The sequence below is a fragment of the Arachis ipaensis genome, chromosome B09 (genome assembly GCF_000816755.2).
Source record: "Arachis ipaensis cultivar K30076 chromosome B09, Araip1.1, whole genome shotgun sequence".
NCBI classification, from domain to species: domain Eukaryota; kingdom Viridiplantae; phylum Streptophyta; class Magnoliopsida; order Fabales; family Fabaceae; genus Arachis; species Arachis ipaensis.
In genome coordinates, this window is record NC_029793.2 from 121,046,612 (window position 1) to 121,074,177 (window position 27,566).

General features: G+C 32.9%; 1 protein-coding gene and 2 long non-coding RNA genes across 9 annotated transcripts in view; 2 read left to right on the forward strand and 1 right to left on the reverse strand.

Moving 5' to 3' along the window:
- LOC107618022 (tuberculostearic acid methyltransferase UfaA1-like) overlaps nucleotides 1-13,073 on the forward strand; it is a 39,836-nt gene extending 26,763 nt beyond the window's left edge. The window contains exons 2-24 of one of the 6 annotated variants that reach the window (XM_021112608.1): nucleotides 4,249-4,449; nucleotides 6,753-6,970; nucleotides 7,176-7,281; nucleotides 7,618-7,677; nucleotides 7,988-8,066; nucleotides 8,201-8,348; nucleotides 8,655-8,781; nucleotides 8,887-9,067; nucleotides 9,300-9,328; nucleotides 9,513-9,661; nucleotides 9,834-9,936; nucleotides 10,037-10,132; nucleotides 10,224-10,279; nucleotides 10,365-10,488; nucleotides 11,007-11,069; nucleotides 11,186-11,245; nucleotides 11,334-11,495; nucleotides 11,692-11,765; nucleotides 11,855-11,948; nucleotides 12,061-12,197; nucleotides 12,292-12,372; nucleotides 12,477-12,582; nucleotides 12,873-13,073. In XM_021112608.1, the coding sequence (XP_020968267.1) occupies nucleotides 4,273-4,449; nucleotides 6,753-6,970; nucleotides 7,176-7,281; nucleotides 7,618-7,677; nucleotides 7,988-8,066; nucleotides 8,201-8,348; nucleotides 8,655-8,781; nucleotides 8,887-9,067; nucleotides 9,300-9,328; nucleotides 9,513-9,661; nucleotides 9,834-9,936; nucleotides 10,037-10,132; nucleotides 10,224-10,279; nucleotides 10,365-10,488; nucleotides 11,007-11,069; nucleotides 11,186-11,245; nucleotides 11,334-11,495; nucleotides 11,692-11,765; nucleotides 11,855-11,948; nucleotides 12,061-12,197; nucleotides 12,292-12,372; nucleotides 12,477-12,582; nucleotides 12,873-12,941 (2,499 nt within the window). In that variant the 5' untranslated portion in view covers nucleotides 4,249-4,272 and the 3' untranslated portion in view covers nucleotides 12,942-13,073. Of the gene's footprint in view, nucleotides 1-4,213; nucleotides 4,450-6,752; nucleotides 6,971-7,175; nucleotides 7,282-7,617; nucleotides 7,678-7,987; nucleotides 8,067-8,200; nucleotides 8,349-8,654; nucleotides 8,782-8,886; nucleotides 9,068-9,299; nucleotides 9,329-9,512; nucleotides 9,662-9,833; nucleotides 9,937-10,036; nucleotides 10,133-10,223; nucleotides 10,280-10,364; nucleotides 10,489-11,006; nucleotides 11,070-11,185; nucleotides 11,246-11,333; nucleotides 11,496-11,691; nucleotides 11,766-11,854; nucleotides 11,949-12,060; nucleotides 12,198-12,291; nucleotides 12,373-12,476; nucleotides 12,583-12,872 lie in introns of those variants that run through there. The other 5 variants (XM_021112607.1, XM_021112609.1, XM_021112610.1 and 2 more) reach the window with 5 other exon arrangements.
- LOC110267334 lies at nucleotides 501-3,193 on the reverse strand. 2 transcript variants are annotated; one of them, XR_002354819.1, is made up of 4 exons: nucleotides 2,936-3,193; nucleotides 2,564-2,701; nucleotides 964-1,007; nucleotides 501-755 (listed from the first exon to the last, which is right to left on the reverse strand). It is a non-coding gene; the product is annotated as an uncharacterized LOC110267334 (long non-coding RNA). The 2 variants fall into 2 exon arrangements; XR_002354820.1 differs by lacking the exon at nucleotides 964-1,007 and having other exon boundaries at nucleotides 2,936-3,188.
- On the forward strand, nucleotides 26,597-26,959 carry LOC110266706. Its single transcript, XR_002354204.1, has 2 exons — nucleotides 26,597-26,682; nucleotides 26,852-26,959. It is a non-coding gene; the product is annotated as an uncharacterized LOC110266706 (long non-coding RNA).

Below are 27,566 nucleotides of genomic sequence, written 5' to 3' on the forward strand. Positions count from 1 at the left end.
TTATTAAGTACAAACAATTAAATAGTATCTTTCAATAAATTATGATGGTCCATAACATTCTGCCATTCTGGTACTATTTTCCTTCAATATAATTTATGCTCTCTCCACGTGACTAATTTCTTTTCACAATATGAATTGCTTTTATTGTTTTTCTTCTGTCAAGGCCTAAATAGTATTTCTCAAACTTAAATAAGCATGGCTCATCATTTCAATAGGTTAAATTTAACATTTATTTTACACCTAAGTTTCTTATGTAACACCCTACCACACCAAATTTTACGCTTAAGTCGTAAAATAGAGATAGTGTGGTATTACGACTTCTAAAATAAAATATATACATGTAATAGCAGAAAGATTATAATACACTAGGAGCCTTGAAGGATAGAGGAAATAAAAATCGCGAAATAAAAGCACAACGCTCAAGAAACGAGTTAACTTGCGTGTCAGGAAAACCATAACTATCGAACATAAGATAATAAAAATAGGAGTAGAGCGTCAAAGATACAAAATAACAAGCTCTTAACTCAGCCCGCAAAGCCAAGGTTGGCCGAAGAATATTTACACATATATACATACATATCCAAAATCCAAATATACATAAACAAAATCCTGTCTCTCCATAAATCTCTAAGAGGATCAAAAGAATAAGTTATGCGGAGAGGAAGCTAAGTATATATATACATCACTGTACAACAAAATGACGCAGTAACCACTTCGCTTCGGGTGTCCAGACGCCTAATAAGATGCCTCTCGACCTGCATATGAAAAATAACAACATAATATGAAATGAGAACCGGAGGTTCTCAGTATGGTAAAGGTGCCACACACAGAATATATAAGATAGTCCTCGGAATGCCAGAGGCAATCCTAAAACGCCGACACTCAGATTATAGAGCTTAAAGTATTAAACAAAAGCCATAAAAGGTGGTTTACTAAGAGTATCTAAACCTAACTTAACTTAACCTTAAATCCAAGTTCCATATTGCCATTCCTCCATACTTCCATCTCTGTAAGCATTTCATAGACAAATAAACAGATAAAGGCAAGCACAAGAAGGTTACATGTACTGCAGGTAACAAATATATATTTAGCATGGCAAGTACACTTAGGCACACCCAGTTAATGCACAGACAAGTAATTCAAGTAGAATGCATATGATGCATGCTTGTCCTATGGCTGATGAGGCTCATTTGTCGGTTATCCAGCCAACATGACAAGTCCGAAAACCTTAGACTGTCCTTCGACATACATCCCCAAGAGTCTATGCATAGCTTTTTCTCAAATAATCAATATTGCTCAATGGGGTTAACATTCCTGGGAATTTATAAGTGCCCGGTCACCCTTACGTCATAGGGTCAACAGAGTATCGAGTTTTCAACCTAGTACATGTGGTGGCAAGCCACGGTACTTTACCCAAGGAATCTTGTATCTCAGATCATTTAATCATTCAAGCCAAGTATCATACATTATCATTCATTTGATTTTTAAGTAAAGTATCATACATGATCATCCATAACATTTCATAGCCAATTCATCACTTTTCAGCTTTACTTCATCTCCAAGTTATCCTCATTTCCTAACTTCTTCTAATTATCAGGTTTAACACTATTATTTATGACTAAAGGAATGAAAATGGAGGTTTAGAGGTTTGAAATAAGGCTTTAAAACTCAAAAGTCATGTTTGCTGGAACAGGGTCCACGCGTGCGCGTGGAAGGTGAAACTACAGCCGCGCGGGCGTCCCTTTGTCATGCGTACGCGTGGGTAAAAACTTCATGTCACGCGTGCGCGTGGGTCATGCATACGCGTGGACATGCTTGCTAGCCCCCTGTGCGTACGCATAGGACCTGTCGCGTACGCATCTCCAAACATCCATGCCACGCGTACGCGTGGACGTACGTTCTTTGAAAAAATCAGATTCAGTAGCAGAGCTGCAGAATTTTAGAAAAACCAGTTTTGAGGTATAATCTTCCAACATCCATAACTTCTTCGACTTAAAATATTTTTCACCCGTTCTTCGAACGGCATAAACTTCACGAACCCAATTTTTATTTTAAAACAAGTTGGAAGCAAATTGAGGGTCCGGAAACCAAGTTATGCCTTGCCGAAGTTCGGCCAAAAACCAACTTTTGCAAAAGTACCCAAACCTCAATTTTCAATCAAAAACTCCATTCCTTTTACCACCAAACCTGCATCCTTCAATGTAGTATACCCCTTTCTCATCATTTCAACAATCAGCACAATAAACCTATCTCAAATTAGCAATAATGTACTTTGAATATCCAAATCCATCAATTAAAACCAATAAAAAACCATAGTTTACCAATCTACTATCATAAACATACCACAAGTCCATTCCATAGTTTACCAATCTACCATCATAAACATACCACAAGTCCATACTTCTCCAAATCATCAATTAATCAACCAGCACCAAGCCAAACTTATTTTCTCACAAGATACTAACAATATATATATACTCATGCATTTCAACCTATCCTGCGGTCATCTAGCCTAAGTTTTCACAGAACATTATATATTAAATGCAAGAAACCTAAACCATACCTTGGCCGATTTCCACGTAGTGATCAAGGCAACTTATTTAATACAAACACAGCCCCTCCAAAACTCAATAAACACTAGGCTCAGCTTCCTCCAAGTTCCAATATTCACAATTTTAAGCTCCAATTATTTATTCACAACCTAATACACATTTATAACACATATATACCCAATTTAATACTCAAAGCTTAAATTCAATGAAATTAAAATAGAATTATGGTATCTTCACCTTACCCAAGCTTCACATAAGTAAGAGTAAACGTTTTTCTCAAGCTAATTGGATTCTAAAACATCAAAAATCAAAGAACTTCAACATTCCTACTCAATTCTCGAAAATTTGGGAGAGAGGAGGCTGAGAGTGATTAAATAAGTTACCAATAAAATTGTTTTGGTAGAAATGTAGAGCTCGACGCGATGGACGCGTGGCCGCAAACGGTGCAGCAATCGGAGCTTGGACGGAGAAGTTACGGCGAGTTGAAGGTTGCCGTAAGGGTTCGGGAATTTTCTTCTTTCTCTTCTCCCTGCTTTTAGCTTCAGCGTGCTTCTGAAAGTGAGGAAGAAGAGCCCGTAAATCACTTAAATGTGCTGTGCCGGTTGGGCCCACAGGCCCGGTTTGGACCCGGTTTAACCGGTTCGGTCCGTTCGGTTTAATCTTAGACCGTTTTCTTCGAAATTAGTATCAAAATTTTCGTTTCGATGAGCTCTATCCTAATTTGATATTAATGCATTTAATATATTAAAAATAAATTTAAAAAAAAAACAAATAAGTCCTTGACCTTTTGATCCACAGATATTTAAGTACTCGAAAATTTGAAAATACATTTAAATTCCTAACCTTTTTAAAACCTAGACATATTGATATCTCATGTTCAGTTGGATCTGTCAAATTCAACAAAAAAAATCTCAACGTAACTCCCGTATACTGACTTGGTTGATACGGATGCACACGTGAGAGAATTTTTAAAATTGAACAAATTAGACTCAGGGATCGATATGTCCAGATTTTGAAGAAGTTAGAAACTTAAATATATTTTTAAATTTTCAGAGACTTAAATGTCTGCGAACTAAAAAGTCAGGGATCGATTTATCCTTTTCTCTAAATTTTGGTTTAGTTAAAACATCAAATGTTTTTTAATCAACAAACAGCTAACAAAATAGTAGACAAGCAAAGTAGATTAAAGGAAGGAAACGAAAAATTGAGAAAACGAGAAATGTTGGTTTATCATTATAATTTTCTAAAACGCACATCACAATCTAATGCTGAATATACTTACGTCCAACGTGTCTGCAATAATGTTTTAAACTATTTATTTTCTATAAGTTTGACAAAATTGGATGAATTAATAATTAAGCTCTAATTGAGAGGAAAACCTTTTGTTTCAAAGGGTAATCCCAAGGGTTAAGTGCAGAAGAATCTTGCTTCCATCTTTTGTCTTTTGTAGTTCTACTTGTCTAACAAATTAAATTAGACCATTTATTGGTCTGCACTCAATTTCTATGTGTGGACATATAATTGAGTTCCACGTATAGAATTGAGCAAACCCCCCTCTATATATAGTAGTAGGCACAATGTGATTACATATGCAAATTGCTCCACTATATATACAGGGCGTTCATGCAAGTTTTTTTCATAAAATAATTTGGTTTTTCTACTATTAATAGAAGAATAATAGTTGAATAATATAGTATTATTAAGGGGTAAGAAAAAGAAAATGATGAGAGTGGCAGTGGTGGGTGGTGGAATAAGTGGATTGGTTTCAGCATATGTGTTGGCCAAAGAAGGAGTGAATGTGACTCTTTATGAAAAAGAAGATTATTTGGGAGGTCATGCAAAAACTGTGAATGTTGAGGGTCTTGATTTGGATCTTGATTTTATGGTCTTCAACCGGGTAAGTACTCAATTAAATTAGTTATATTATCAAATCATAAATCATTACATCATTACGTGAATCTTTTGACCAGCCTTTGAATCGTAAACTTAATATCTTCTCAAATGAAATGAAACAATGGAGAAGCATATTCATAAAATAGGAAAAAAGTATATAGCTAGAGCATATACGAAAAAAATCTTAAAAACTCGAAATAATAAGTATGAAACCAGAGACCAGAGAAATATAGCTGCAACAAAACAGAGAATAGAGCAGATGAAACTGAAACACATTAAACCGCAAAGATATATGAAACTAAGGCATAATATATATAGGGAAGAAAATTGAAACAATTCCTTTGTTAAAATATCCAAACAAAATAATGGGTATAGTAAAGTAATTTAAATTCCGCCCAAAATTATGTTACCTATTTTAAAGTCGATATTTCAAAGGGGAAAAAAAGCACATGCACATGTTGAGCTTGATGAATCGTTGAAGATAGATTATTCAAAAATTGAACCTGAATTGGGTGATAGCACAGTTTTTTACGTTTTCTAATTGAAGCATTTTCTTGTTTTGTTTGGACTTTAGAGACCGACTTTACTCAAGGAGTCGATACGGATATTGAAAAATTATTAGAAATATACATAACATAGAGAAAACAAAGATGAATAAAAATCAAATTATAAGAATTAAAATGTGTCATACCTTATTTGTAAAAGATTTTGTTTGAACCTTATTTGTTAAATTTTCAACACATTAACTAGTTTGAAATAACCACAATAAATTTCAACATATTTGAGATTGTAATTTAATTTTTATTTTTAGAGATTAATACTGAAGTTGGGTTATATATAATAATTATTTTTTCAATTATAATATACGTCAATTAAATTTTGTGGTGATTTATGGACTTATTTTTCTAAATATTTTGGAGTGACGGTGATGAGTTTCATATTTTTTTTAATATTTTGCATTAAGACGAAAACCGTTTAGAATATAAATTGCCGTTATAATAACAACAAAAAATATATATTAATCAAAAGTATAAAAAAACATAAAATTTTATATATAAAAGAACAATAGCATTTAACATGTCACATATTTAAGTGCTAGCTTTGCTAGTAAATTGTTCGTTATGATAATTCCATTTATACAAAGACAATTACAATTACAATTACAATAAAAAGAATAAAGACAATGAAGATAATAATTATCCCTACTTCAAATAATACATATGCTTAGGTTTTCACCATATATCTCATTATTACAATTATAATAAACTTGAGTAATAATGATAATCTTTTTTTTTTTTTTTCTATATTTACAATAGAAAGAACAAATCATAATTCAAATACACATTTATCTTATTCAAATGATAATCAACTTATATCTTCAGCATAACTATCATGAACCTCAATTACATATTATCTTCATTGAAACATTCAAAACACATAAATGTACAACCACAGCTTGATTTTTCCAGTCTTCCACCTTTGCTGCATTGAATATACTATTAGTTCAAAGCAAGCCACAAATTTATTCTCAGTTTCAACAAATATAGAGTTTAGGGCGTCTCCAATTTTTGGTTTGAATTTCATTTTATTTTGGGTCTCATACAATATTATTTAAATATTTATGAGATTATATATTAGAAAATTAATTTAAAATTTAATGTAAAATTTGTCACTTTAATATTTAGTTTCATTTTAATTTAACGTTACACAACAAAGTTACAATATTCATTTAATTGATATACAAATAATAATATTTTACTAGTTTTTCTGTAAAAATCAAAACTAATATCCAAAAAATATCCAATTAAAGTTGCTCGTAAAAATACATTCCCTCTTCATTAGATAAGCTTTGAATTTAATTATTGTGTGGCTCCTTTTTCAAATTATTTCTAATATTATTTATTCGTCAACACTCATAAAAATACACGTACCAAATAAGTATCAGTAATACACCAAAAATACAATTTTATTCTTATAAAACTATTTTGGCACGGCCATTAAAAAACTTTGCTTTTTTTTTATTATTATTATTATGCATCACTGAATGCACAACACAAATTAAAACATAATATCAATAATAAATCCAACAAATATGCAAATGATGAGAGCCTCCAGGGGTTCATAAGTCTTTTTTTATGTGAGATATCATATATGTTTTTTTTTTTTTTTTTTTTTTAATTGTTGTGGCCCTGTATTTGTCTCTAACAAGTGGTTGAAAAATGTTCCCACCTCTTAAAATGTTAGTTACTAATGCATTTTCCTCACTTGAAAGTACAATTAGAAAATGTAACATTGATAATTAAATAGGTATCTTATCCTAACATGATGGAGTTGTTTGAGAATCTTGGAGTTGACATGAAATTATCAGACATGTCATTTGCCATTAGTCTTGATGGCGGTCGCGGCTGTGAATGGGGCAGCAGAAACGGTTTGTCTGGTTTGTTTGCACAGAAGAAGAATGTGATCAACCCTCACTTCTGGCAAATGCTTAGGGAAATTATCAAGTTCCAAGATGATGTTACAAGGCAAGTAGTACTACATGAGAATAACAATGACTATACCACTCATTTTAGTGCGAGTCGAGCTTGTAAAAATAATACTCGTCATAACTCAAGTTATACGGATTATGAATGTCTAAAATTGAGAAAAGTAATGCAAATTTGCTAGTTCATGAGTGATTATATCCTAATAAATTGAGTTTGTTGTCTCATTTTCCAATAAAAAATGTAGCTATCTTGATATGCTTGATAACAATCTGGATATGGAGCGCAATGAGACCTTGGAGCAATTCATAAAGACAAAGGGTTATTCTGAATTATTTGTAAAAGCATATCTTGTGAGTAGTTCATTTTTATCTTAAAGACTTTTTTATTTCTATAAACATTACTTTGGTAGTGATATTATTAGTGTATGCTTATTAATTTGTTACAATATGAAATTAATGAATGTAGATTCCAATTTGTGGTTCTATATGGCCCTGCTCTTTTGAAGGAGTTATGAGTTTTTCTACTTTCTCAGTTTTCTCCTTCTTTCGCAATCACCATCATCTTCATGTAGCTAATAAAGAGAAAATCTATCTCATATTTATATAATGATGAATGATCTAGTTTCAAATATCCAAATAAAAAAAATAAAGGACTGCTTAATTCACTTGAACCTCTTCTCCTTGTAGCTCTTTGGAAGACCGCAATGGCTAACTGTTAAACATCGTTCACACACTTATATTAAGAAGGTGCCATATAGTAATTAATTTAGAGGAGTGCTAGGGGACCAGCACTTTTGTTAAATTCTGGCCAGCACTTAACCATCAAAAGAAAATTGAATGATTCTACACCATTAGATGCAATCTCACACCATTAAAAACATCATTGATGGCAAATTGATGGCTAAAACCCACAAAATCTGCTGGCCCCTTAGACTTTTTCATTAATTTATAATGTTAAGCTTGATGGTAGTGTCTCTTCATATAACTTATACCAGATATCTTTTAGTTTAAGCTTTAAATCAAGATTTTAACATTAGTTATTTGTTATAATAACTAGGTCAAAGAAGAGCTTGTTATAAGAGGTGGTCAAGCAATTACAAATTGTGAGGTGGAATTGGTTTCAGCAACAGAAAATGGTAAGTCATGTGTTTATTCCCTTGTTATACTCATGATTTTTAGTCATGCACATTTTCTTTTTCTTTTTTTTTTCAAATATTGAGTGTGATTGAATGATGTTGATTAAGCAACAATCTTAGAAATTTTGTTGCAGGATGTCTTGTGCACTGCAAAGATGGTTCCAAAAAAATGTATGATTGCTGCATAATCGCGACACATGCACCTGGCGCTTTGAGATTATTAGGAGAGGAAGCGACATACGATGAGAGAAGAATTCTAGGTGCTTTTCAATATGCATATAGGTAAGATTCATCTTAACATTTTTAACTCTTATCTTGGCTATTATCCATTCATCTTAACTAGTTAGGTTTGAAAGTGATTAATTTCATCAAAAGATATGATGATGATGATGATATTTTCTTGTAAGATAGAGTTAAAAATCAAGTTTTATAAAACTAGAAGCCTTTTTTTGCTTAAGAGTTTCCATGTTTGTTAAATAATGAATAATACTTTACAAAACATGCTACAAGGAAAAGATTGATCTTTACTCTTCGTGTACAAATAATATAAGTCCACATGCACAACAATTCTTTGATTTCTGTTGGCAGTGATGCTTTTCTTCACCATGACAAAAATTTAATGCCCCGAAATCCATCAGCATGGAGTGCATGGAATTTTCTTGGATGTAACAATAATAACAGAGTTTGTGTGACATTCTGGCTCAACATTCTTCAGGTCGGTAACAATTCATACAATGCATTTTTTCGTAACTTAAATCTACTAGAAGATAAGTGAACTATGAATAAAACTTGTTAGTTGACCTTATATTCTAATTTGCAGAATCTTGGTGAAACAAGATTACCCTTTCTTGTAACTCTAAATCCAAATGATACACCAAAAAACACCCTTCTTAAGTGGTCAACTAAACATCCAGTTCCATCAGTTGCTGCATTCAAAGCTTCACATGAGCTTCAAAAAATTGAAGGAAAAAGAGGAATTTGGTTTTGCGGCGCTTACCAAGGTACATTAATTTGACCTGGTTTTTGCCATTTAATTACAAGTTAAACCCTAGTTAAATTATAAACGTTAAAATTACTTATACACAAAAATACTAACATAAAACTCTAGATAGATGAAGTTACTTATGTATATCAAATCACGTTTTCTTTTTCAAGAACCACCTTTACTATTTTGAGACATTTTGATATGCATTAAATATACATGTGACATAATCAAATATTTGTGCTTTTCAGGTTGTGGATTTCATGAAGATGGATTAAAGGTAGTTAAAGAAACTTTATTATAATAAAAACAAGATTGAAATGTTTTTTGTTTAAAAGTAATACTTTCTTATACATGCATGAGACAATCGAGCCTTTTTTTATATCAATGATGGCTAATAGAAATTGCAAACTTTTCTGCGAATCTATTTTCTAAAAGACTAATCTATATGAAAAAAATTGCAGTCTGGCATGATTGCTGCAAATGCAGTTCTTGGAAGATGTTGTTCCCTCCAAACAAATCCCAAACACATGGTACCTTCCTGGAAAGAACTTAGTGCACGCTTTTTTTTGATGAGATTCCTAAGTTCCTATGTCAATACCGGTTGTTTAACGTAAGTTCACTTTTATATATTAGTGCGTAGATGCCTCTTTCACACTCTCAAGTTGGAATTTTATATTCGTGAAAAATAGTACTATTGTGACAATAATGATATTCTCGTAAAGATGATAGCATTGATTTTATTCTATTTCTTGAATCACTCGTCTATCTTGCATTGTTTACAGTTTATTGGAGGAGGGAGGAACAATGTTTACCTTCAAAGGAACCGATATGAAGTGCTCTCTAAAGTGTGTTATGAGAATCCACAGTCCCCAATTTTATTGGAAGGTGTGTGTTTTTTAGTGATGCAGGAAATAAAATTATTGATTTTCATTTCCACTTGTTGGCTTAAAACTAAAGCAAGTAACATTTTTTATGTGTTTGTCAGGTTATGACACACGCGGATTTAGGCCTTGCAGATGCATATATTAATGGAGACTTCTCCCTTGTTGATGAAGATGAAGGTCTTCTGAATCTTTTTCTGGTATGCATACTCCTTAGGATTTAATCAACACACAATTGTCGTATACCGTATTTCAGTCTTTACTTTCATATACTTTGTGCTTTTTCTACAGATTTTCATAGCAAACAGAGAATCAAATGATTCAAGCTCAAAATTAAAGAAAAATAGGTAAATTGTTGATTATGGTGTGTTAAAGTAATGAAATTTTATTTGTTTATTATCAACCTTTTTTTGTCATTTTTAATGTTTTCAGGGGTTGGTGGACACCAGTTTTCCTTACAGCTGGTTTAGCATCTGCGAATTTCTTTGTTAAGCATTACTTTAGAAAAAATACTATCGCACAATCTCGTCGCAACATCTCTATGCACTATGACCTGGTATAAGATCAATAAGTACCAAAGTTAGAAGCTTCATTGATATTTATTCTAAAGTAGTTGTTACAAGTATATACATGTCATCATTTATCAATATATAAGTTGTGTGAACATTCAATAATAGTCATGCACACTGAAAAATAAAAAATACAATAAATGAAATATTCTTTACCTAAATAGATAGTTCATAATTGAAATTTTGGTTTTTTTTTCCCTAAAAATATATGCATCAATAGTAGATCTGCTACATGCATGAACAACTATGATTTTACCTCCCTACCTTTTGGATTTTTATTCTACTTTCTATAATTAGAATATAAAATAACTAAATACATAATACGCAATTTGTAGATTAGGAAGTTACTTTATATTAGCTACAATATTGCTTGACAAAGAAGTTTTAGTTGAATAATTAATTATTTTCTTTTATTTATTTGATTTCTTAATTTATCTCAAGTGTTTGTTCGATCTATTGATCATCAATATCATTTTTTTGTAATTATTATTTGGTTTTTTTCTAGAGCAATGAATTATTTGCACTGTTCCTGGATGAAACAATGACATATACAACTGCAGTGTTCAAGGCAAGGCAATAACCTTCTTGAGTCCAAATTTGTTGTAAATGATACTTTTTCTCAATTTCTGTAGCCCTTGTTCACATTTACCTTTCTTCATCTGTATGTATATCTAATATATATAGAACGAAGATGAAGATTTGAAAGACGCACAGATGAGAAAAATGTCTCTTCTCATTGAAAAAGTAAGTTCCTTAGAATGCTACTTTATCAATGTATTTTAGTTAATAGATTGTAAAGGGTCTAACATTAGTTTTCTTTAAATAAATGAAGGCTAGAATAGACCAGACACATGAAATTCTTGAGATCGGATGTGGATGGGGAAATTTAGCCATTGAAGTCGTCAAACAAACCGGCTGCAAATGCACTGGCATCACTTTGTCTATAGAGCAACAAAAACTTGCGGAAAAAAGAGTTAGAGATGCTGGACTTCAGGTATATGACAAGCTAATTGATTTCATCAATCTCTCAACATAAATTCTAATTCAAAAACATGGTAAACTTAATATACAAGTCAAATGAAAGATGTTCATGATAGACATTAAATCTCCATCTTTAGTTCTTTCATTTTACAATCAAGATCATTGAATGAGTATGGTTCATGCTAAATATTGTGAATTCATGACTTCAGGATCATATCAAAATTCTTCTGTGTGACTATCGCCAACTATCGAAGACATTCAAATATGATAGGATTATATCTGTGTGAGCAAATTTCCAATTTAGCTCTACATAACTACATAGAATAGCAATATTTTTCAGCATATTGCTTAACATATAGAATGGTATTTCAGTGGAATGATAGAAGCAGTTGGTCATGAATACATGGAAGAGTTTTTCGGTTGTTGCGAATCACTATTGGTAGATGATGGACTCCTAGTTCTCGAGGTATAATTTTTTTGGAAACGCTTAGATTATAAAAAAGGAGTTACTTCTACTACAACAAAATTTGGTAACTAAATTGGTGCTAACCTTTGAAGATGGTTATCTTATTTTATAGTTCATATCGATCCCGGATCAGCGTTACAATGAGTGTAGGCGCAGTTCTGATTTCTTGAAGGAATATATTTTCCATGGGGGATGTCTTCCCTCCCTAAATAGGATAACATCTGCCATGGCAGCTACATCAAGATTATGGTACATTTTACTTATTACTGCTGACTTCGATGACCATGTACATCCCTTCATTCTTCTCTTTTCTTATAAATAAAATGAACATTTCTGAATGCAGTGTAGAGCATACTGAGAATGTGGGACCTCATTACTACCAAACATTTAAGAGGTGGAGAACTAGCTTCCTTAAAAATCAGAGGTATATCATTAATGTTGTCAAAACATACTTTAATGTATTAGCTGTTGAAATATTTTTTGTTACTACTTATGCTAATAAATGTATTTGGAAATTGTGTGTTTTAGTAAAATTTTGGCTCTTGGATTCGATGAAAAGTTCATCAAGACTTGGAAATATTATTTTGATTTCTTAGGTGCAGGTTTTAAGTCACGAACAATTGGAAATTATCAGGTATGATGAAACCAAATTTACAATAATTACATGGACAATACTACGATCCATTAGGATAAACTTAATTAAGAAAATCTTCCTCCTGTATATTATAACGAAACTTAAGAAAGTAATAGTAATGCAGCTAAAATTTAGACTACTCGTAAATAGTGCTTAACTAATTAGTGAAAGAGTTAATTAATATGGATTAAGGAGTAACATTAATCAGAATTTAAATATGTTGCTTACAATTAGAGGTAGATTAAGTAAAATCAATTTGTTTAATTTTTATTTATGTATGATGGTTGTAGATTGTTTTCTCAAGGCCTGGCAATATCACTACACTACAGGATCCATACAAAAGTTGGCCCTCGGCATAATGTTGAGAACAAGCCATGACACATAATAATAGCATACCACGTTGCTGCTTTACAAATCACAATTACAAAGGGAAGATTGGGCGATTATTCATTTTTAATATAAAAAAGAATATGTTTTGCAGTACAGACTACTATAAAGGTTCTGAAAACTGGTTCGAATTGGCCGGTCGAATTATAAACCAGTAAAAAAGACGGATCGGTCAGAAGCTATAATTGCTGGATTTGAAAATCGCATTTAGACCGTTGAACCGACTGAAAACTGTCCGGACGAATCGAACCAGCCCTGGTCAGTTTTTAAAGTTTTTCCCAAATGGCATCGTTTGTTCAAAGACCCCTAGCCAAAGCTGCACAGTACCCTCGTCTCTCTCACTCACTCAATCACTCCTTCTCCTTCCTCTCACCTCTGCCTCTCATCGCTCCTCCCTCACTCCTTCACTTCTGTCCAGCCACTGCCCTGTCATTGCCGCCGTCCAACTGCCGGAAGCTTCCTTCCCCGCTACGATCGTCTCCGCCACTATTCGAACTTTGAAGCCACCGTCGCCACTGCAACTGGTCTTGCCTCATGCCTCCATCGCGCAGCCATTGTCCCGCCGAGCCGTCGTCTCCAACACAATTCAAACATTGAAGCCACCATCGCCACTACAACTGGTCTCGCCTCATGCCTCCATTGTGCAGCCACTGTCCCGCCACACCGTCGTCTCTACCACTGTTCGAACTTCGAAGTCACTGTTGCCATTGCAATTGGTCTTGCCTCGTGCCTCCATATAGCCACTGTCCCGTCACACCAGCTCTGTTCCACCGCACTCTAGCCCTTCAGCCGCGTCGACCCTTCCGTCGTGCCCCTGTCCTCCTCTGTGCTCTGTATGCTCTCTCTAAAATGTATTTGTTATTTTGTTAACTGTAGTTATTATTTTAATTGTTTAGTTAATCTGTGATTTTTCATTACTGTGATTTAGGATTGTGGATGATCTTGAATATTGATTATGATATGATGTGGTTCTGTTAATTGATTGATTTGATTCTGATATTCTTGATTCAAACATTGTTGTTGTTAATTTTTTTATTGTGTATCACTGTATCTAATTATCAATGTTGAGATTATTGAGTTGCTGTAAACTTGTAATACTGTTATTAGATTGTATTGTAATTGGATTGCTGGTAATTTTTAGGTATGGATGAAGAGAGTATCAACCAAGAAGCACCTAGGGATAATAATGCATAGAATAATTCAGCTTCGAATCCTATTGCTTCAAATGAAGCTTCTCACCCTCCTGAATCTAATAACGATAGTCAATCAGAAACTTTGGCTGATTTTGATGATTGATGACAAATTTTGATGTTGGCATTTTATGTTTGGTTGTTTCTTTTGTTATTTGACTTTTGAGTTTGTATTTGAATGAGATTATAATATTATGGTTTACGTAACACTTTTAATTTGGATGATATTTTAAAGTTTTTAGTAGACTATAATTATATTTTAGTGTGTTTATTATTTTATTTTAAAATAATTTTTCCAGTTGAACTACAGTCGAACCGATTGAACCAGTAAAATAATAAATCAGTAGTTAGAACGGTTCAATGACCAGTCGATTTTCAGAACCATGATCTAAATTATATGGATATTTTATTTTATGAGTTAGCACAAAAAAATATATTACTTTATAAATTTTTGAATTTTCAAAATGAAAATTAATATGGAACGGAGAGAAATAGAATAGCATCCAAACAAAATGAAAATGAAAATAGGCAAGTGATTGGACTCCAATCCTTCAAATCTTCTTCAAGAATTAGTGGGACATGGTCAAATTTTGCACACTTCAACACCCTCACCTTTACCTTTGTTAGTCTTTGTATCCATCTTGGGTCTATACAAAACCTGTCAAGTTTACCAGTACTCCTACTATTCCTCCAAGTAAATTTTTGCCCACTAAGTGGCATTCGACCACCTCCATATCCTGCAGCCATTGTTTAAACTGTTGCATTCCCGCACTGCATGCTAACCTACTACTCCTCTCATTGGATCAGTAACCTCATTAAAGTTCCCAAATGCTATAGCAGGAATATTAACTTGGTCCCTCATAGCCAGCACCTCATCCCAATTTTTTCTCTCTCTTACTCTACTTGGCGCATAGGCAAGAACCAACAACATATTTTCTTTTAACTCTATAAATTTTCCAACCAAACATATCCATATTCTCCCCTTGAAACTTTTGTTTTACTTGAAAAAATGCTTTCTCCCAAATCCACAACAGCCCACACCATTGTTAGTAGCTTTTATCATATGCCATTCAAAATCAATGTTACCCCACATCCTCTTAACTTTATATTATTTAATTCTAGCCGTCTTTGTTTCCATTAATCCTACCATTCTCACACAGTTTTTACTCACCCAGTTTTTTATCACCACTAATTTTTCCCACTATTTAATCTTATACAATTCCAGAGTACAATCATTTGGATAAATTAACAAAAACACCACCTTTTTTCTGCCTCTTCTGTTTCTTGTTGCGGTTGTACCACTCCTTCTTGTCTTCTCTTTGGTTTGTTCATCGATAAGATACCTTTTCACCTTGTGTTCATCAACGGTGGTGAGTCCTAGTGTGCATCTTGTCCTCCATATCTTGCTTTTCAATCTCTTGGTCTTCAATCTCATCCTCACTAGTAGATACGTACCTCCTTTGGTTACTCCTTCCTACTTTTTCTATCTTCTTCATCTTTTCTTTCTTCTTTATTTCTTTCTATTTTGGTTTTCCTTCTTTTCTCACCTTTTGGTTTCTCTTCTTTCTTTTTACTACACTACTCTGCTAGTTGGAATTTGCAATTGTTTCGTCACTATCATTTGCGAATCCTTCCCTTTGCGTCCTACACTCAAACCTTGGTGCGATTGACGGGATTGATAGTGGAGATTGTTTGCCTTTCGTTTGCTCACTCTCACCGTTTAAATCTTGATCCATTTGCAACAATCATGCACATAACAACCAAGCATTTTTAATACAAAAAAAATCATTGCTTAAAATATACTTTTATTTTATATAACAATTATGAGAATCGAATCAGACCTGAACATTTAACTGGGTTAATCAAAAGCCAATCATCTTGTTAGTCTGATTCAAATAACAAATCAAAATGAACTAATAGCAATTTTAGTCGTTAATTGGTTAAAATTTGTTTATCTTTTTCAAGAAAAATACAATTTATCCATAAACATATTATTTTGTTATATATTGCTTTGTCTAATATGTTTGGAATTTAGTAAAGCATATGGTTCATAATTATTCTATTTCATATACATGTTTATATTTCTTTATTTGAGGCATGTTTTATGAGTTTATACACAACATATTTGTTATAGGCATGTGTAGTAGAAAAATTTTGGTTTGTTTATGTGGTAATGTTTGGTCAAACAAGTAGTTTAGCAACAATTTGGAGAATGATGCATAAATGAATCATATTTTAAGAGAAACTCTTAAAAGTGTCCCAAAAGATTTAGATATGGATAGAAATATCCTAAAAGATTAAAACAACAAAAACTTTTTCAAAAAATTTAAAACTTGAAAAAAATAACTAAGGAAAAGTATAGGTAAACAATAACATTAGTGAACAATGTAAACAATGGGGTTAAAAAAGTAAATTAATCCTAAATGTAATTAATGGTTTAATTAATTAAATTCTAATAATAATTATTTTTCAAATTAAAAAAAATCAGGGTTTTCACATTGGTGAATTGAAACTCTGCGACAAGCCTCTTATCTTATCTTCCTCTCGCTTGACCCTTTTCTCTTCTACACTCTCAACCCAGCCCCAACCCTCCGTCCGACACCACCACCATCACCACCGGCGACCACTGTTGCATACCTCCTCTCTCTTCCCTCTCTTCTTTTTTTCTTTCCTCTTTCTCCATTTCTCCTCAATCCCCTGTATGCTACCCTGTTCTCTGTGCAAAGCCCAACCCCGGCGAGAAACGCCAGTGTAACTCAGCAGCGGCTGAGCTCTGTGCCACTGCAACACCGCGTGTTCTACCCCTCTCTTTTCATTCTTCCCCTTTCACCAACGCAGGTTCCATGCTTTCTCCTGCCCGTGTTCTTTCGTTTATTTATTTTAATTAATTTTTAATTATGCTTTTAGTGTTTAGATTAGGCTTAGATTAATGGATCGATACTTTTTGGATTCCAAAATGTTTGATGGCTGATTTTTCTGGATTGATTGCTGCTTAAATTGAGTTTAAAATCCCTGTTTACATGTTGTGCACACCATATGCTCGATGAAATTCCTGAGTGAAACTTTTTGTTTAATTCTTATGTTTGGCGAGCATTTGTCTTAAATTTTGTTATCTTTAGGCATTATAATTCAGAATTGTGTAATATTATGCTATTTTTAATGATGTTTAGATTGAGTTTTGACAAGGCACTTGATTATTAGTTTTGTTTAAACACAAAATTGGTTTAAAATTTTAAATTTGGTCCTTTGATTAGTGTAATTTAAGAAGTGCATATCATGTTTAGTTAAGTGAATTGAATGAAACTACCTATTCATGTATGTTTTAAACATTCCACATGGTTGCCATTAGATTATTTTAAATTCCCATCCTTATGCTTCCATGCCATGCATGCACAAACAAATTTGGTCACAACTCACTTCATAGATGGAAATATATGCTCTAAGTGGAGATGCTGTTCATTTTGGATGCTCACTAAATGTGTTTTTTGTTTTTGCATTATTTTTTATTTTTCTACGCTATATAATATTGCTAGAAAATATATGTACAGTTGTGTATAACATACAATATAGTACTCAAAGGCCCCAAAATTTCAATTAGCAAGTCCACATACATACAACACTGATTACTATTATAAGAAAAATAAATTAATTAATAAACAAATAAGAAGAAGAAGAAATAAGAGAGGATTGACAAGGAAGGAATTGAAGAAACAAAAAATGGAGAACGGGAATGTATCATTCACATCCAAGAAGAAATAATGAGCTTTTTGACTTTTCCAAGCATAGAAATGGACTTGGTTTTAAGTTGTGTAGGTGCAATTCAATTGTGGCAGATTCATGCATGCTCTATATAAATACTTAATATAAGCCTAACTAATTAGGTGAGATTTTTTATGAGTACACTTTTCATTGTTATTATTTCTTGTAAGTTATGTATAGTAATAAATTTTTAATGATATTTTTGGAAAAAATATTAATAAAATCTTTTTAGTTGAAACTTGTTTAATCGTACGGTATTTAATTAGTTTGTGTATGTTTGATTGTAGGTCATAGAATGTACGGACATTACTGAAAGTGATGACACAGATCTTGTTGATGATGTTTGGTCTCTAGTATATTACTATTTTTTCGTGAACCGCATAATTGAATCAACCATTAATCCTCATGTTCATCGAATGATGTCTGTTTTGAACTGATTCGCAGTTACCGGATCATAGTTGCCTTGCTGAAGACGAAATACCAAGCGTTGGGATGCGGTTTGAGCATTTAAAGTTGGCTTAGGATTTTTATACAACATATGCAAAGAAAGTCGGTTTCAATTCAATAGCGTAGCGGATGGTTATTTCTATTGGTACCCAGATGGTTATTTTGTAATGGCCTTGGTGTGGTGTGTATAATTAGTTACAATTATGTTAAACTGGATATTCGATTTAATAGGATAGTGGATGTTTATTTCTTTTGTTACCCAGATGGTTATTTTGAATAATTTGGGTGTAGTGTGTGTGATTCGTTAAAAGTATTATAAATTGGATGTTTGATTTAATAGGAAAGCGAATGGTTATTTCTTTTGTTACCCAGATGGTTATTTCGGATAATCTGGGTGTAGTGTGTGTGATCAGTTGTAAGTATTTTAATATGGATGTTTGATTCAATAGGATAGCAAATGGTTATTTTTACTGGTACCCAAATGGTTATTCGTAATAGTCTTGGTGTAGAGTATGTGGTCAGTTACAAGTAATAAAGGCTGGATGTTCGATTCTATAGGCTAACAGATGGTTATCTCTATTGTCACCCAAATGGTTATTTAGAAGAGTCTTGGTGTAGTGTGTAAATAGTAACAAATAGTAGAGGCTGGATGTTCGATTCCATATGATAGCGGATGGTTATTTTTATTGGTACCTAGATGGTTATTCTTAACTAATAGCTTTTACGCTTCGCTAATATATTGAAACAGAATCAAAGTAGTTAGAGAACTAAAAATGTTATTCACCATGGAAATTTATCCTTTCTGTTGTAACAAAACTCCACCACGAAAACACGTAAACAATGTGAAAAATGTATTTGTGGTCTTAAGACTAAGGTCCAATTTGGGTTAACAACTTAAATAAGCTCTTTTAGAAAAAGAGTTTAAAGTAGAAGGACTTTTATTAATAGCAACTTATAAATAAGTTATTTTGTATTGAATTTTAGTTATAAAAGTACTTATTTTAAAATTGTAGTGTTTGGATAAATAACTCAAAAATACAATTTTTTTAAAGAGAATGGATATTAAAATTCTAATTCACAATAATCTTGATGGCAATGCAAAAGAAATTATTGTATAGTTAGTATTTGTTATTTTATTGTGCATGATATGGTAGGTGAAAATAAAAAATGAATATAAAATGCGTGTCAATGTATATTTTGTTGCTGTTTTTTAGCTTTTTTATTGTGACTTTTCATAATTTAAAAGTAAAAAAAAAAAGTAGCTTCTGCTACTTCCCAAATGGGCTCTAGGTACATCTATTGCTTTCTCTGATTTCGGTTCTTCCTCATAGCTTCATTAATGTCCTAGTGATTGGTGCTGTAAAAGGTGATTTAACCTCCTTTTTCTTGTTTCTTGTACGGTTGTGGCATACACGTTCTTCATTTCGGTCCAACAAAGTTCGCACCTTTTCAATGGATCCATTGTGTGCTCCCATGATAATATCCTCCATAATCTCCACTCTCATTGCTCGAAGTATATCTGTATGGTATTTTCATTGTGAGGGTGATGAAAAAACACAAACGAATAAGACAAACTGAATTTCAGAATCATATACACAAAATTTTTTCTACCATTATAATTAGTCTTCCATAAAATTCAGAACCGAATTTCACACGCATAAAAAATATTATTTCTATATAACTATGTATTATTCTTAAAATTTTAACACGAGTCTTTACAACATCCATGATCGAAAATAATAAAGTCATAAATATGTAGACATCAAACATTATGCAACTACAGTATTTACAACCAATTTAACTCATATCTAGTTAAGCAACCACTAAAAGCCATATCTTTTTTGCATCCATCATTTTTTACAAAATTGAACATCCATAATTCATAGAAATTAAAAGTCAATCACATGAACCAGAACCAGATAAAGAAAAGAATTCTAAAATATCAAGCACAAACTCCATCAAATTTCATACAGTTCGCTTTAATCCAAGCATCCATGAACCATGTGATATTTCTATCTTTGCTATAATTTCAAAAAAAAAATGAAAATCAATAGCAGAACACCCACAGTCGTGCGCAGTATGAGTACACAGGCAGATAACAAAAAATTCAAGTAAAACAAGGTTCTTGGAAGCGTAGCTGTCAAAATTGAACTTCTAATTACGAAAGTCACCAAAACAAGTCATAATATAATCAGCTTGATAGGCTCTAGAGATTAGTAACAATAGAAATTGCTTCCTAAATGCTTTAGATCATGTCACAACGCTCAACTTTTAACATTCATCTAGTATAATTTTCCTGCTGCAAGTATTAAAAAATCAAAAGGACCAATTAACTTGCAACTTCAAGGCAACGCACTATTTATTTCGATCTAGTGTGTCAAAAGGACTATTCATACTGACTTACTCAATGTTTTTAAAGTCTAAAGCTGGTTTATTTAGAATGTTCCCAAATATTGATTGCGATGGTAGTCAAATATGCTGATCAACATGTAAATAGAGTCTTTACATGGTCAAACTCAATGCCAAAACTACTGTCATTTAGATCCTATCCAATCAAATACATCAAATGCAAGTGGACATGTGAGGAAAAAGTAAAATACACTTTCAGCTAAGACTAGAAAAATGTAAATTTATTCCAAATTATACTTACAATTTTTTTCTTAAATAAACAAACAGGATACCAATTCAAACCTATCTCTTCAAAATCAAAAATGCATAATCAGAGAATTGAACAGTTATTCAAATGTGACACCCTTTTAGGTTAGGTATTGGAAGGAAAAAAAAAAGTTAACATCCTCAACCAAATTTCAAACAACCGTGCAAAAAATTCATCCATCCATTTATGTATAGAAATGACCATCCGACTTAGAGTGATTAAACAACTCACAAAGCAACAAATTTTAAGCACGTGCTTCACACCAATTGCTGACTTACTAATATCCGGAGACAAAACAAACCCAAATACAGTCAACCATTAAAAAACAAGATGCGAAAAACCGGATCCTCAGCAACATGTACGGGTCGTTATTCTTTCCATTTTCCTTATGTTAACAAACAATTGAAGAAGTCAAACAGGCTCAGCAATTCCCACAAGCAGCAAAACCCTTCTATGCAACCATAACATAAAAATTACTATGAACATCTAAACCTTGAAGAAACGGCTATCGGAAGACTGACCTTCAATAGGGGCAAGCAAACACATACCACTGTTGCTCTGGTTTTGTCTGAGGAAGACTCCAAGCGGCGCGGACATGCAGGGACTTCAACCTCGGGAGATGGCCGTTAAAAGACAACGCGGGTGGCGGCTAGGCGACTTCCACGTGACGGCGACAGGGGGTTCGCCTACTGCTGCTCGTCTTCACAATGGAGGCACCCCGGGGATGGTCGGTTCGGCGAGGGGCAGGATGGATGACAGGATATAGCAGAGAAGAGGCGTCGGATGTGAGAAGGTCCTCCTTTGTCAATGCCGTTTCAATTCGGGGTAGGGGAAGGCTACTACTTCCTGAATGCCGTTTGAATAGTGGGGAAGGGGAAAAGTTTTTACTGGGTCAAAAAAGAGGGAGTGGGTGGGATGATTATGATGTTAGTAATTAAGATTATTAAAATTAGGATTTGGGGGACGGGGTGTATATAGGTATACTGTGTTAGTAATCTAATTGGGTTAATTTTTAGGGTTCGTTGTTCATATTGTTCAACAAGGTCATTGTCTACCTAGCATTCCCCAATAACTAAATATTAGATGCGATGCTAAATCTCAAAAAAGGTTTTATAAGTCGGATTTTGATGTTTTTTTTAAAGATGATTAAAAAAGAGTCATTTTCATCATTAAAATTTTGTAGTTTTACACCAAATGAATTTTTTTGTGATACTTAATGGAATGGCAAATATACTTTTTAGATAAATGAAAAAGGTTTAGAGATCAAATTTTGCTATGTTTTCTTGCACTCACCTTTTAAATAATTTCTAAAGGTTCCCACAAAATTTGGATCAAATACAAATTTGAATCAAATACACAAGTTATATACTAGAAAGATATTGGAATAAAGTTATCTAGGAAACTAGTTAAGACTAAATTACCAAAAATATTTTCGAAATATTTAAATGCTTACAAAAATATTATTCCTAAAAGATGAAAACAATAAAAAATAATACCCTTAAAAAAATTTAAAGTTAGAAGAAAAAAATAACCAAATACATATATATTCACAAAAAATTTAAAGATTAGAGTTGAATACTGCTTTTTGCATGTATGAACAGAAAAATGAAATATTTTTATCTTTAAAATTTAGGAATTTATATATATTGAATTTTTTATGATTTTATCCTCGAAGATACTTAGATGCTGAAATAATACCCTTGAAAGATAAAACAAAAAAATGCTCCCAAAAGATGAAAAATGTGAAAAAAAAAGCCAAAAAAACAATTTTTTAATAAGAGATAAAAAAAACTTCCGTATTTGATAAACGATATATACACTAATCCGAAATTTTGTAAGAATATTTAGATAACTATTTTGAATGCACATATGAGAAATCAGAGCGAAGTTTAAATTTTAAATAGACCTCCTTTTAATTTCTTTTAAATCCGTCATTTCACTACTAGAAAACTAGTTATTACAGACAGATATTTCTGACGAATTTTGTCCCACAGAATTTCAGAGGGATTTTTTGTCAAAAAACCAAAAAAATGAATTAGTATAAATTACAGACGGAAAAGAAAATCCCTCAGTAATTCCGTCGAAAAAATTAATTTTTTTTTGTAAAAAACAGTTATAGACGGAAAATCCATTTGTAATTAAATGGACCAAAACGCTGTGTTTATTAAATTATTACAGACAAAAAATCCGTCTGTAATTTAAAATTGCCACACCTTGCGCTGCCGCCGCACCGAACCTCCATTGCACTGAACTTCCATCGCCCTGTCACACCCCTTCCCGGCTCTTCTATGTGTGTTGCTCGCGTCATTCCTTTTAGAACCGTAATGTGCATTTCTCCGCCACCGTCTTCGTCGCCTTCGTCTACCTTCGCGATTTTATAAAACTACAGCACTGATCGCTCATTCAGTGGAACTAACCATAACCAATGGCGTCCGCCGAGCAGCCATTGAAGAAGTGAAAGCACGACACTCTCCTGGAATCCCCACTGCCACACCACCGCCGCCACAATCTCCTCAAACCCTAGCTCGTCCGCCTACTCCTCCTCCTCCGCCTCTGTCACAGGATGAGGTCGTCACTAAGCAGAGGAACAAAGATGAGGTTCGAACCATGTTTAAAAACTACCGTCGCATCAAGCTCTTCTTGTCAAAGAAGGAAGGTGATTTCATCCATGACCTTGAACAGAACTTCTTCGCTCTCGTCAATGCTTCCAGAGGTAAACACTACTAAACAACACTTCATAGTTCATTCTCTATCTTTTTGGAGGGTATAAATTTGAAATCAAGGTTAATGAATTTGAGTTTGTTTATACCATTCAGACCCTAATGTACCATTCTTCTCTTCCTCAGAATATAGCATTTTCTTATATCTTTCTAATTCAGTATTGCTTGCATCACCATTTACAAGTCTGTGAACTGGACTTGATATTCAACTTCCATAAGGTTTGTCCCCACAACTCCATGTCATGATTTATGTTAATAAACAAATAAATTGTAATAATAATTAGTTATTTCCATTAATTCTTCAAGGTGGCCACCCTGAACAAAAAATGCTATGTTTCCCTAATTTCCTTAATCAAATACTGTTTTGTGTTTTCAATGCTTGGTTCATTTGCCATAACTAAATAATCTTATAAGAGTAGATGCTTTATTTGAATTTTGATTTGAGCTATCATTTCCTGTGTATAATATTGCCTAAAAATTATTCCCAACTATTAATAATGTTAGTGTCTTGCTTCACGATGCAAAACTAGAAAGAACAAGTTGCTAACATAGACCTTAATCACGCTAACACGATGATCTTCACGGTTAACAAATGGATGCAGTTTCTCAGTGGAATAGAGAATTAGGGGAATAACAAAGTACCTTGATGGTTGTCTATTTTTTTCTTTCATTGAAAACCATAATTTTTTTCTTTCAGGTATGCTGCGACTCCTAAAAGAGTTGTGGTTCAAAAAGTATTTCATGATTTTTCAAATGAAAAATCTAAAGCTAAAGCACAAAAATTAGCAACTATGCTAGTATCATTTTCATGTTCCTCTTCATCTCTATAGCTGCTTGGTTGTGATGCTTTCCCTAGTTTTGATTATGTTTTATAACATAGTTGTACAAGTGTTGGTGTCTGTTTAAACATGTGACAGTTGCGATGGATGGTTTGAGATGATTTTAGTAGTTTTGATGATATGTTGTGACCAAGTTGGACTAATCTTAGTGTCCATGTATGAACATGTGAAAATTGCAGTGCCTGGTTTGTGTTTGTTCTGGGAAATTCAATGTGACTAGGAAAGTTTTGACATGTTCTGTAACTACTATCTGTTTTATTGCTAGTTCTTTAGCTGCATATGGAGCCTATGTGCACCCTATGCCATATTCGAATGAGGTTGGTTTGCGAATGCTTACAGGTGGAGCTGCCAGGGAGGCTGCAGTGTTAGGGTATCATATTACTCCCTTGTTTTCGTACTATGCGTATCACGGACCTGTTTTCAGAGTCTTACTCAGATTAAATCGTGGCAAGATTCATGACAGTAGGTAATGTACTTCTTTGCTTGTGTTGCACCTTTGATCTTGTTTGTGTTACTCCCTTGATTTGATTTATAACTCATATGGTTATTGTAGGCATTATGCCCATATTTCAGGTTTTCCATAAGATTTTAGTGAAATTTCTTTGTTTGAATTCTAAGTTCCAGATATATTAGTTGCTTTTTCCTATTGAATATGCTTTGTAAGTTATGTAGCAGCAACGAATTTATGTTATGTAACACTTATTTTTACTCTTCCATTCTGTCAGTTGCTTAAATTATTGACTTATATAACTATTGAAGCTTCTGTAATCTTTTATTACTTTTCATTTTCAGTCTAGCAATACAGCGAAAAATCCAGTCATCAAGCTTGGAAGGGCCTTTCTTGGGGTATGGTGAGTTTTTCTTCCTTAATTTCTTCCTTTTATTATTAATTAGCTCTTATTTGTGTGTATGTGTGTGTTTCTTCTGATTGATTGGTTCTAGGTACCTCTTCTTGGTGGAGCACTTTGTGCATGTACATGACATTTCTTTTAATATACACTATACACCTAGCATGATTGAAAAGAAATAGGAAGAGTCTGAATCAATTTGTAGCCCTTTATTCTAGTGCTAGTGAATGCAGCAAAGTAATGAATGCATATAAATAGAATGAACCTGTGCATACGTGCGTGTGTTTTTTTGTTTGTATTTTTTGGGATGGAGAAATTGAATAGTAGAAGAAAAGTATAATAATGGAGAAGTTTATTATTTATTTGCTTCAATGGCAAAAGAAGAATCAAACTGGAGCTTAGCTTTAACAATTCAGTTTTGAATCAATGGGAACCAAAATTCTAGATATGAGAATTAAAATACTTGAAAAGTGAGGTAATGTTCTTTTTTTTAAAAAATTTACCTTTAATTAAAGTTGGTTTATATGAAGGGAAACTGTCATGAAGGGAAAATGAAATATGATACTTCTGGTGATTCAAACAGCTATAATGCCTCTCTTCTTTTGGAAGCTTGGAGGCCTATATCAATGGCACACAAGAGAAGGTAGTTACTGGCTGGTTTTACCTGCTTAAATGAAGCCAAAATAGACGGAATTAAATTATAGAACCTTCTATTTCAGGACTAACATGACTAAACCAAGCTGTTATCCAAAATTTCAAGGCCCTGCACATTTATCTATCTTAGTTTTCATCTAGTGGAGGAATAACGTTGTATCCCAAAACAATACCCTAAACCAAGAATCGATTTTAAATTGCAGCTGCAGTCATAGGTGCAATTCTCTTATGATATGAAAAATTGTACCAAATGCAGCTGCAACTGCCGCTGTGCAATATTGTGGCAGCGATTATGGTAATAAGCCCTTGAATGTAGCGGAAGATAAGCAAATATTATGAGGAATGGTATATGAAAATGCAATAAAAAAAAGGGAAATTGGAGAGAAGGAAATGATATTATTACCTTCAATGAGAATTCCCATTATAAGGGCTTCCGTCCCCGTAGTGGGATACTTCAATTTCCTAGCAATATGTTTGGATGGAACATAAAATAAATATTTGGATGGAACATTTGCAGTATGTTTGGATGGAACATTGCCAGCCTATCACTTTCATCCTGGATCCGGATCAGGAGCCAATAGTTGGCTCATTGACTTAGAGGTACATTCAAAAAATATATACACTTGATTTCAGCATCTTTTGCCAGTTCTATTTTGAGTTTGGTCTGTTATTTTTAGCTTATAATGATTGCTGCATATCAAATGTAATTGAATGTAATAATTATATGGTTTCTCTCTCTAACTAACCCACGGTCATATTATTTGCGAAGGCTGTGCATTCAAGCTAGTAGTAAGTTGATTTTCATGTCTTATACCATAAACTTATTTACTTTTTGACTGGTTACAAACTGATTTGGAAGAGAAAAAGGCACATGAAATTGCCAAGTTATTCACTGGAACTAGACCAGATGTTGAGGTGAGCTTCACTTATTCATCTCAAGAATACATTGTATATAGATTATGTGTTACTATTTTTTATTTTTGTCAGAATTTGATACTTGAGAAACAGATGAGAAATAGAAAAATATAAGGAGGCAGAGAAGCTTGAGGCAAAGGAGCAATTCATGACCCCACTGTTTGAATCAATGGACACAATAACGATGAATGGTTTCTGTACAGATAAAGTTCCAATTTTAGAACCTAATTAAGCAACCTTATTGTATATTTTGACTTAATTAGAGGACAATAGTTGATGTATTAATACACTTTGTTGATGTATGGTTGTTACTTGTTATTATAATTGATGTATCAACATTTTGTTTATATTTTGAATTATATTGACTTGTTTGTTTATAGTATTTTTCTTTTAGTTTGATAATACGATGAATTTGTTTATTTTTTAAAATATTATAAATATTCGAATACAAATTAGATAAAAATTTGTATTAAATTTATATATTTTGTATGAAAACAAGTTTATTTTGTAATTGAAAAAAAAATTATTTTACCTTACTAACGGATTTACAGACGGATTTTCTGTCTGTA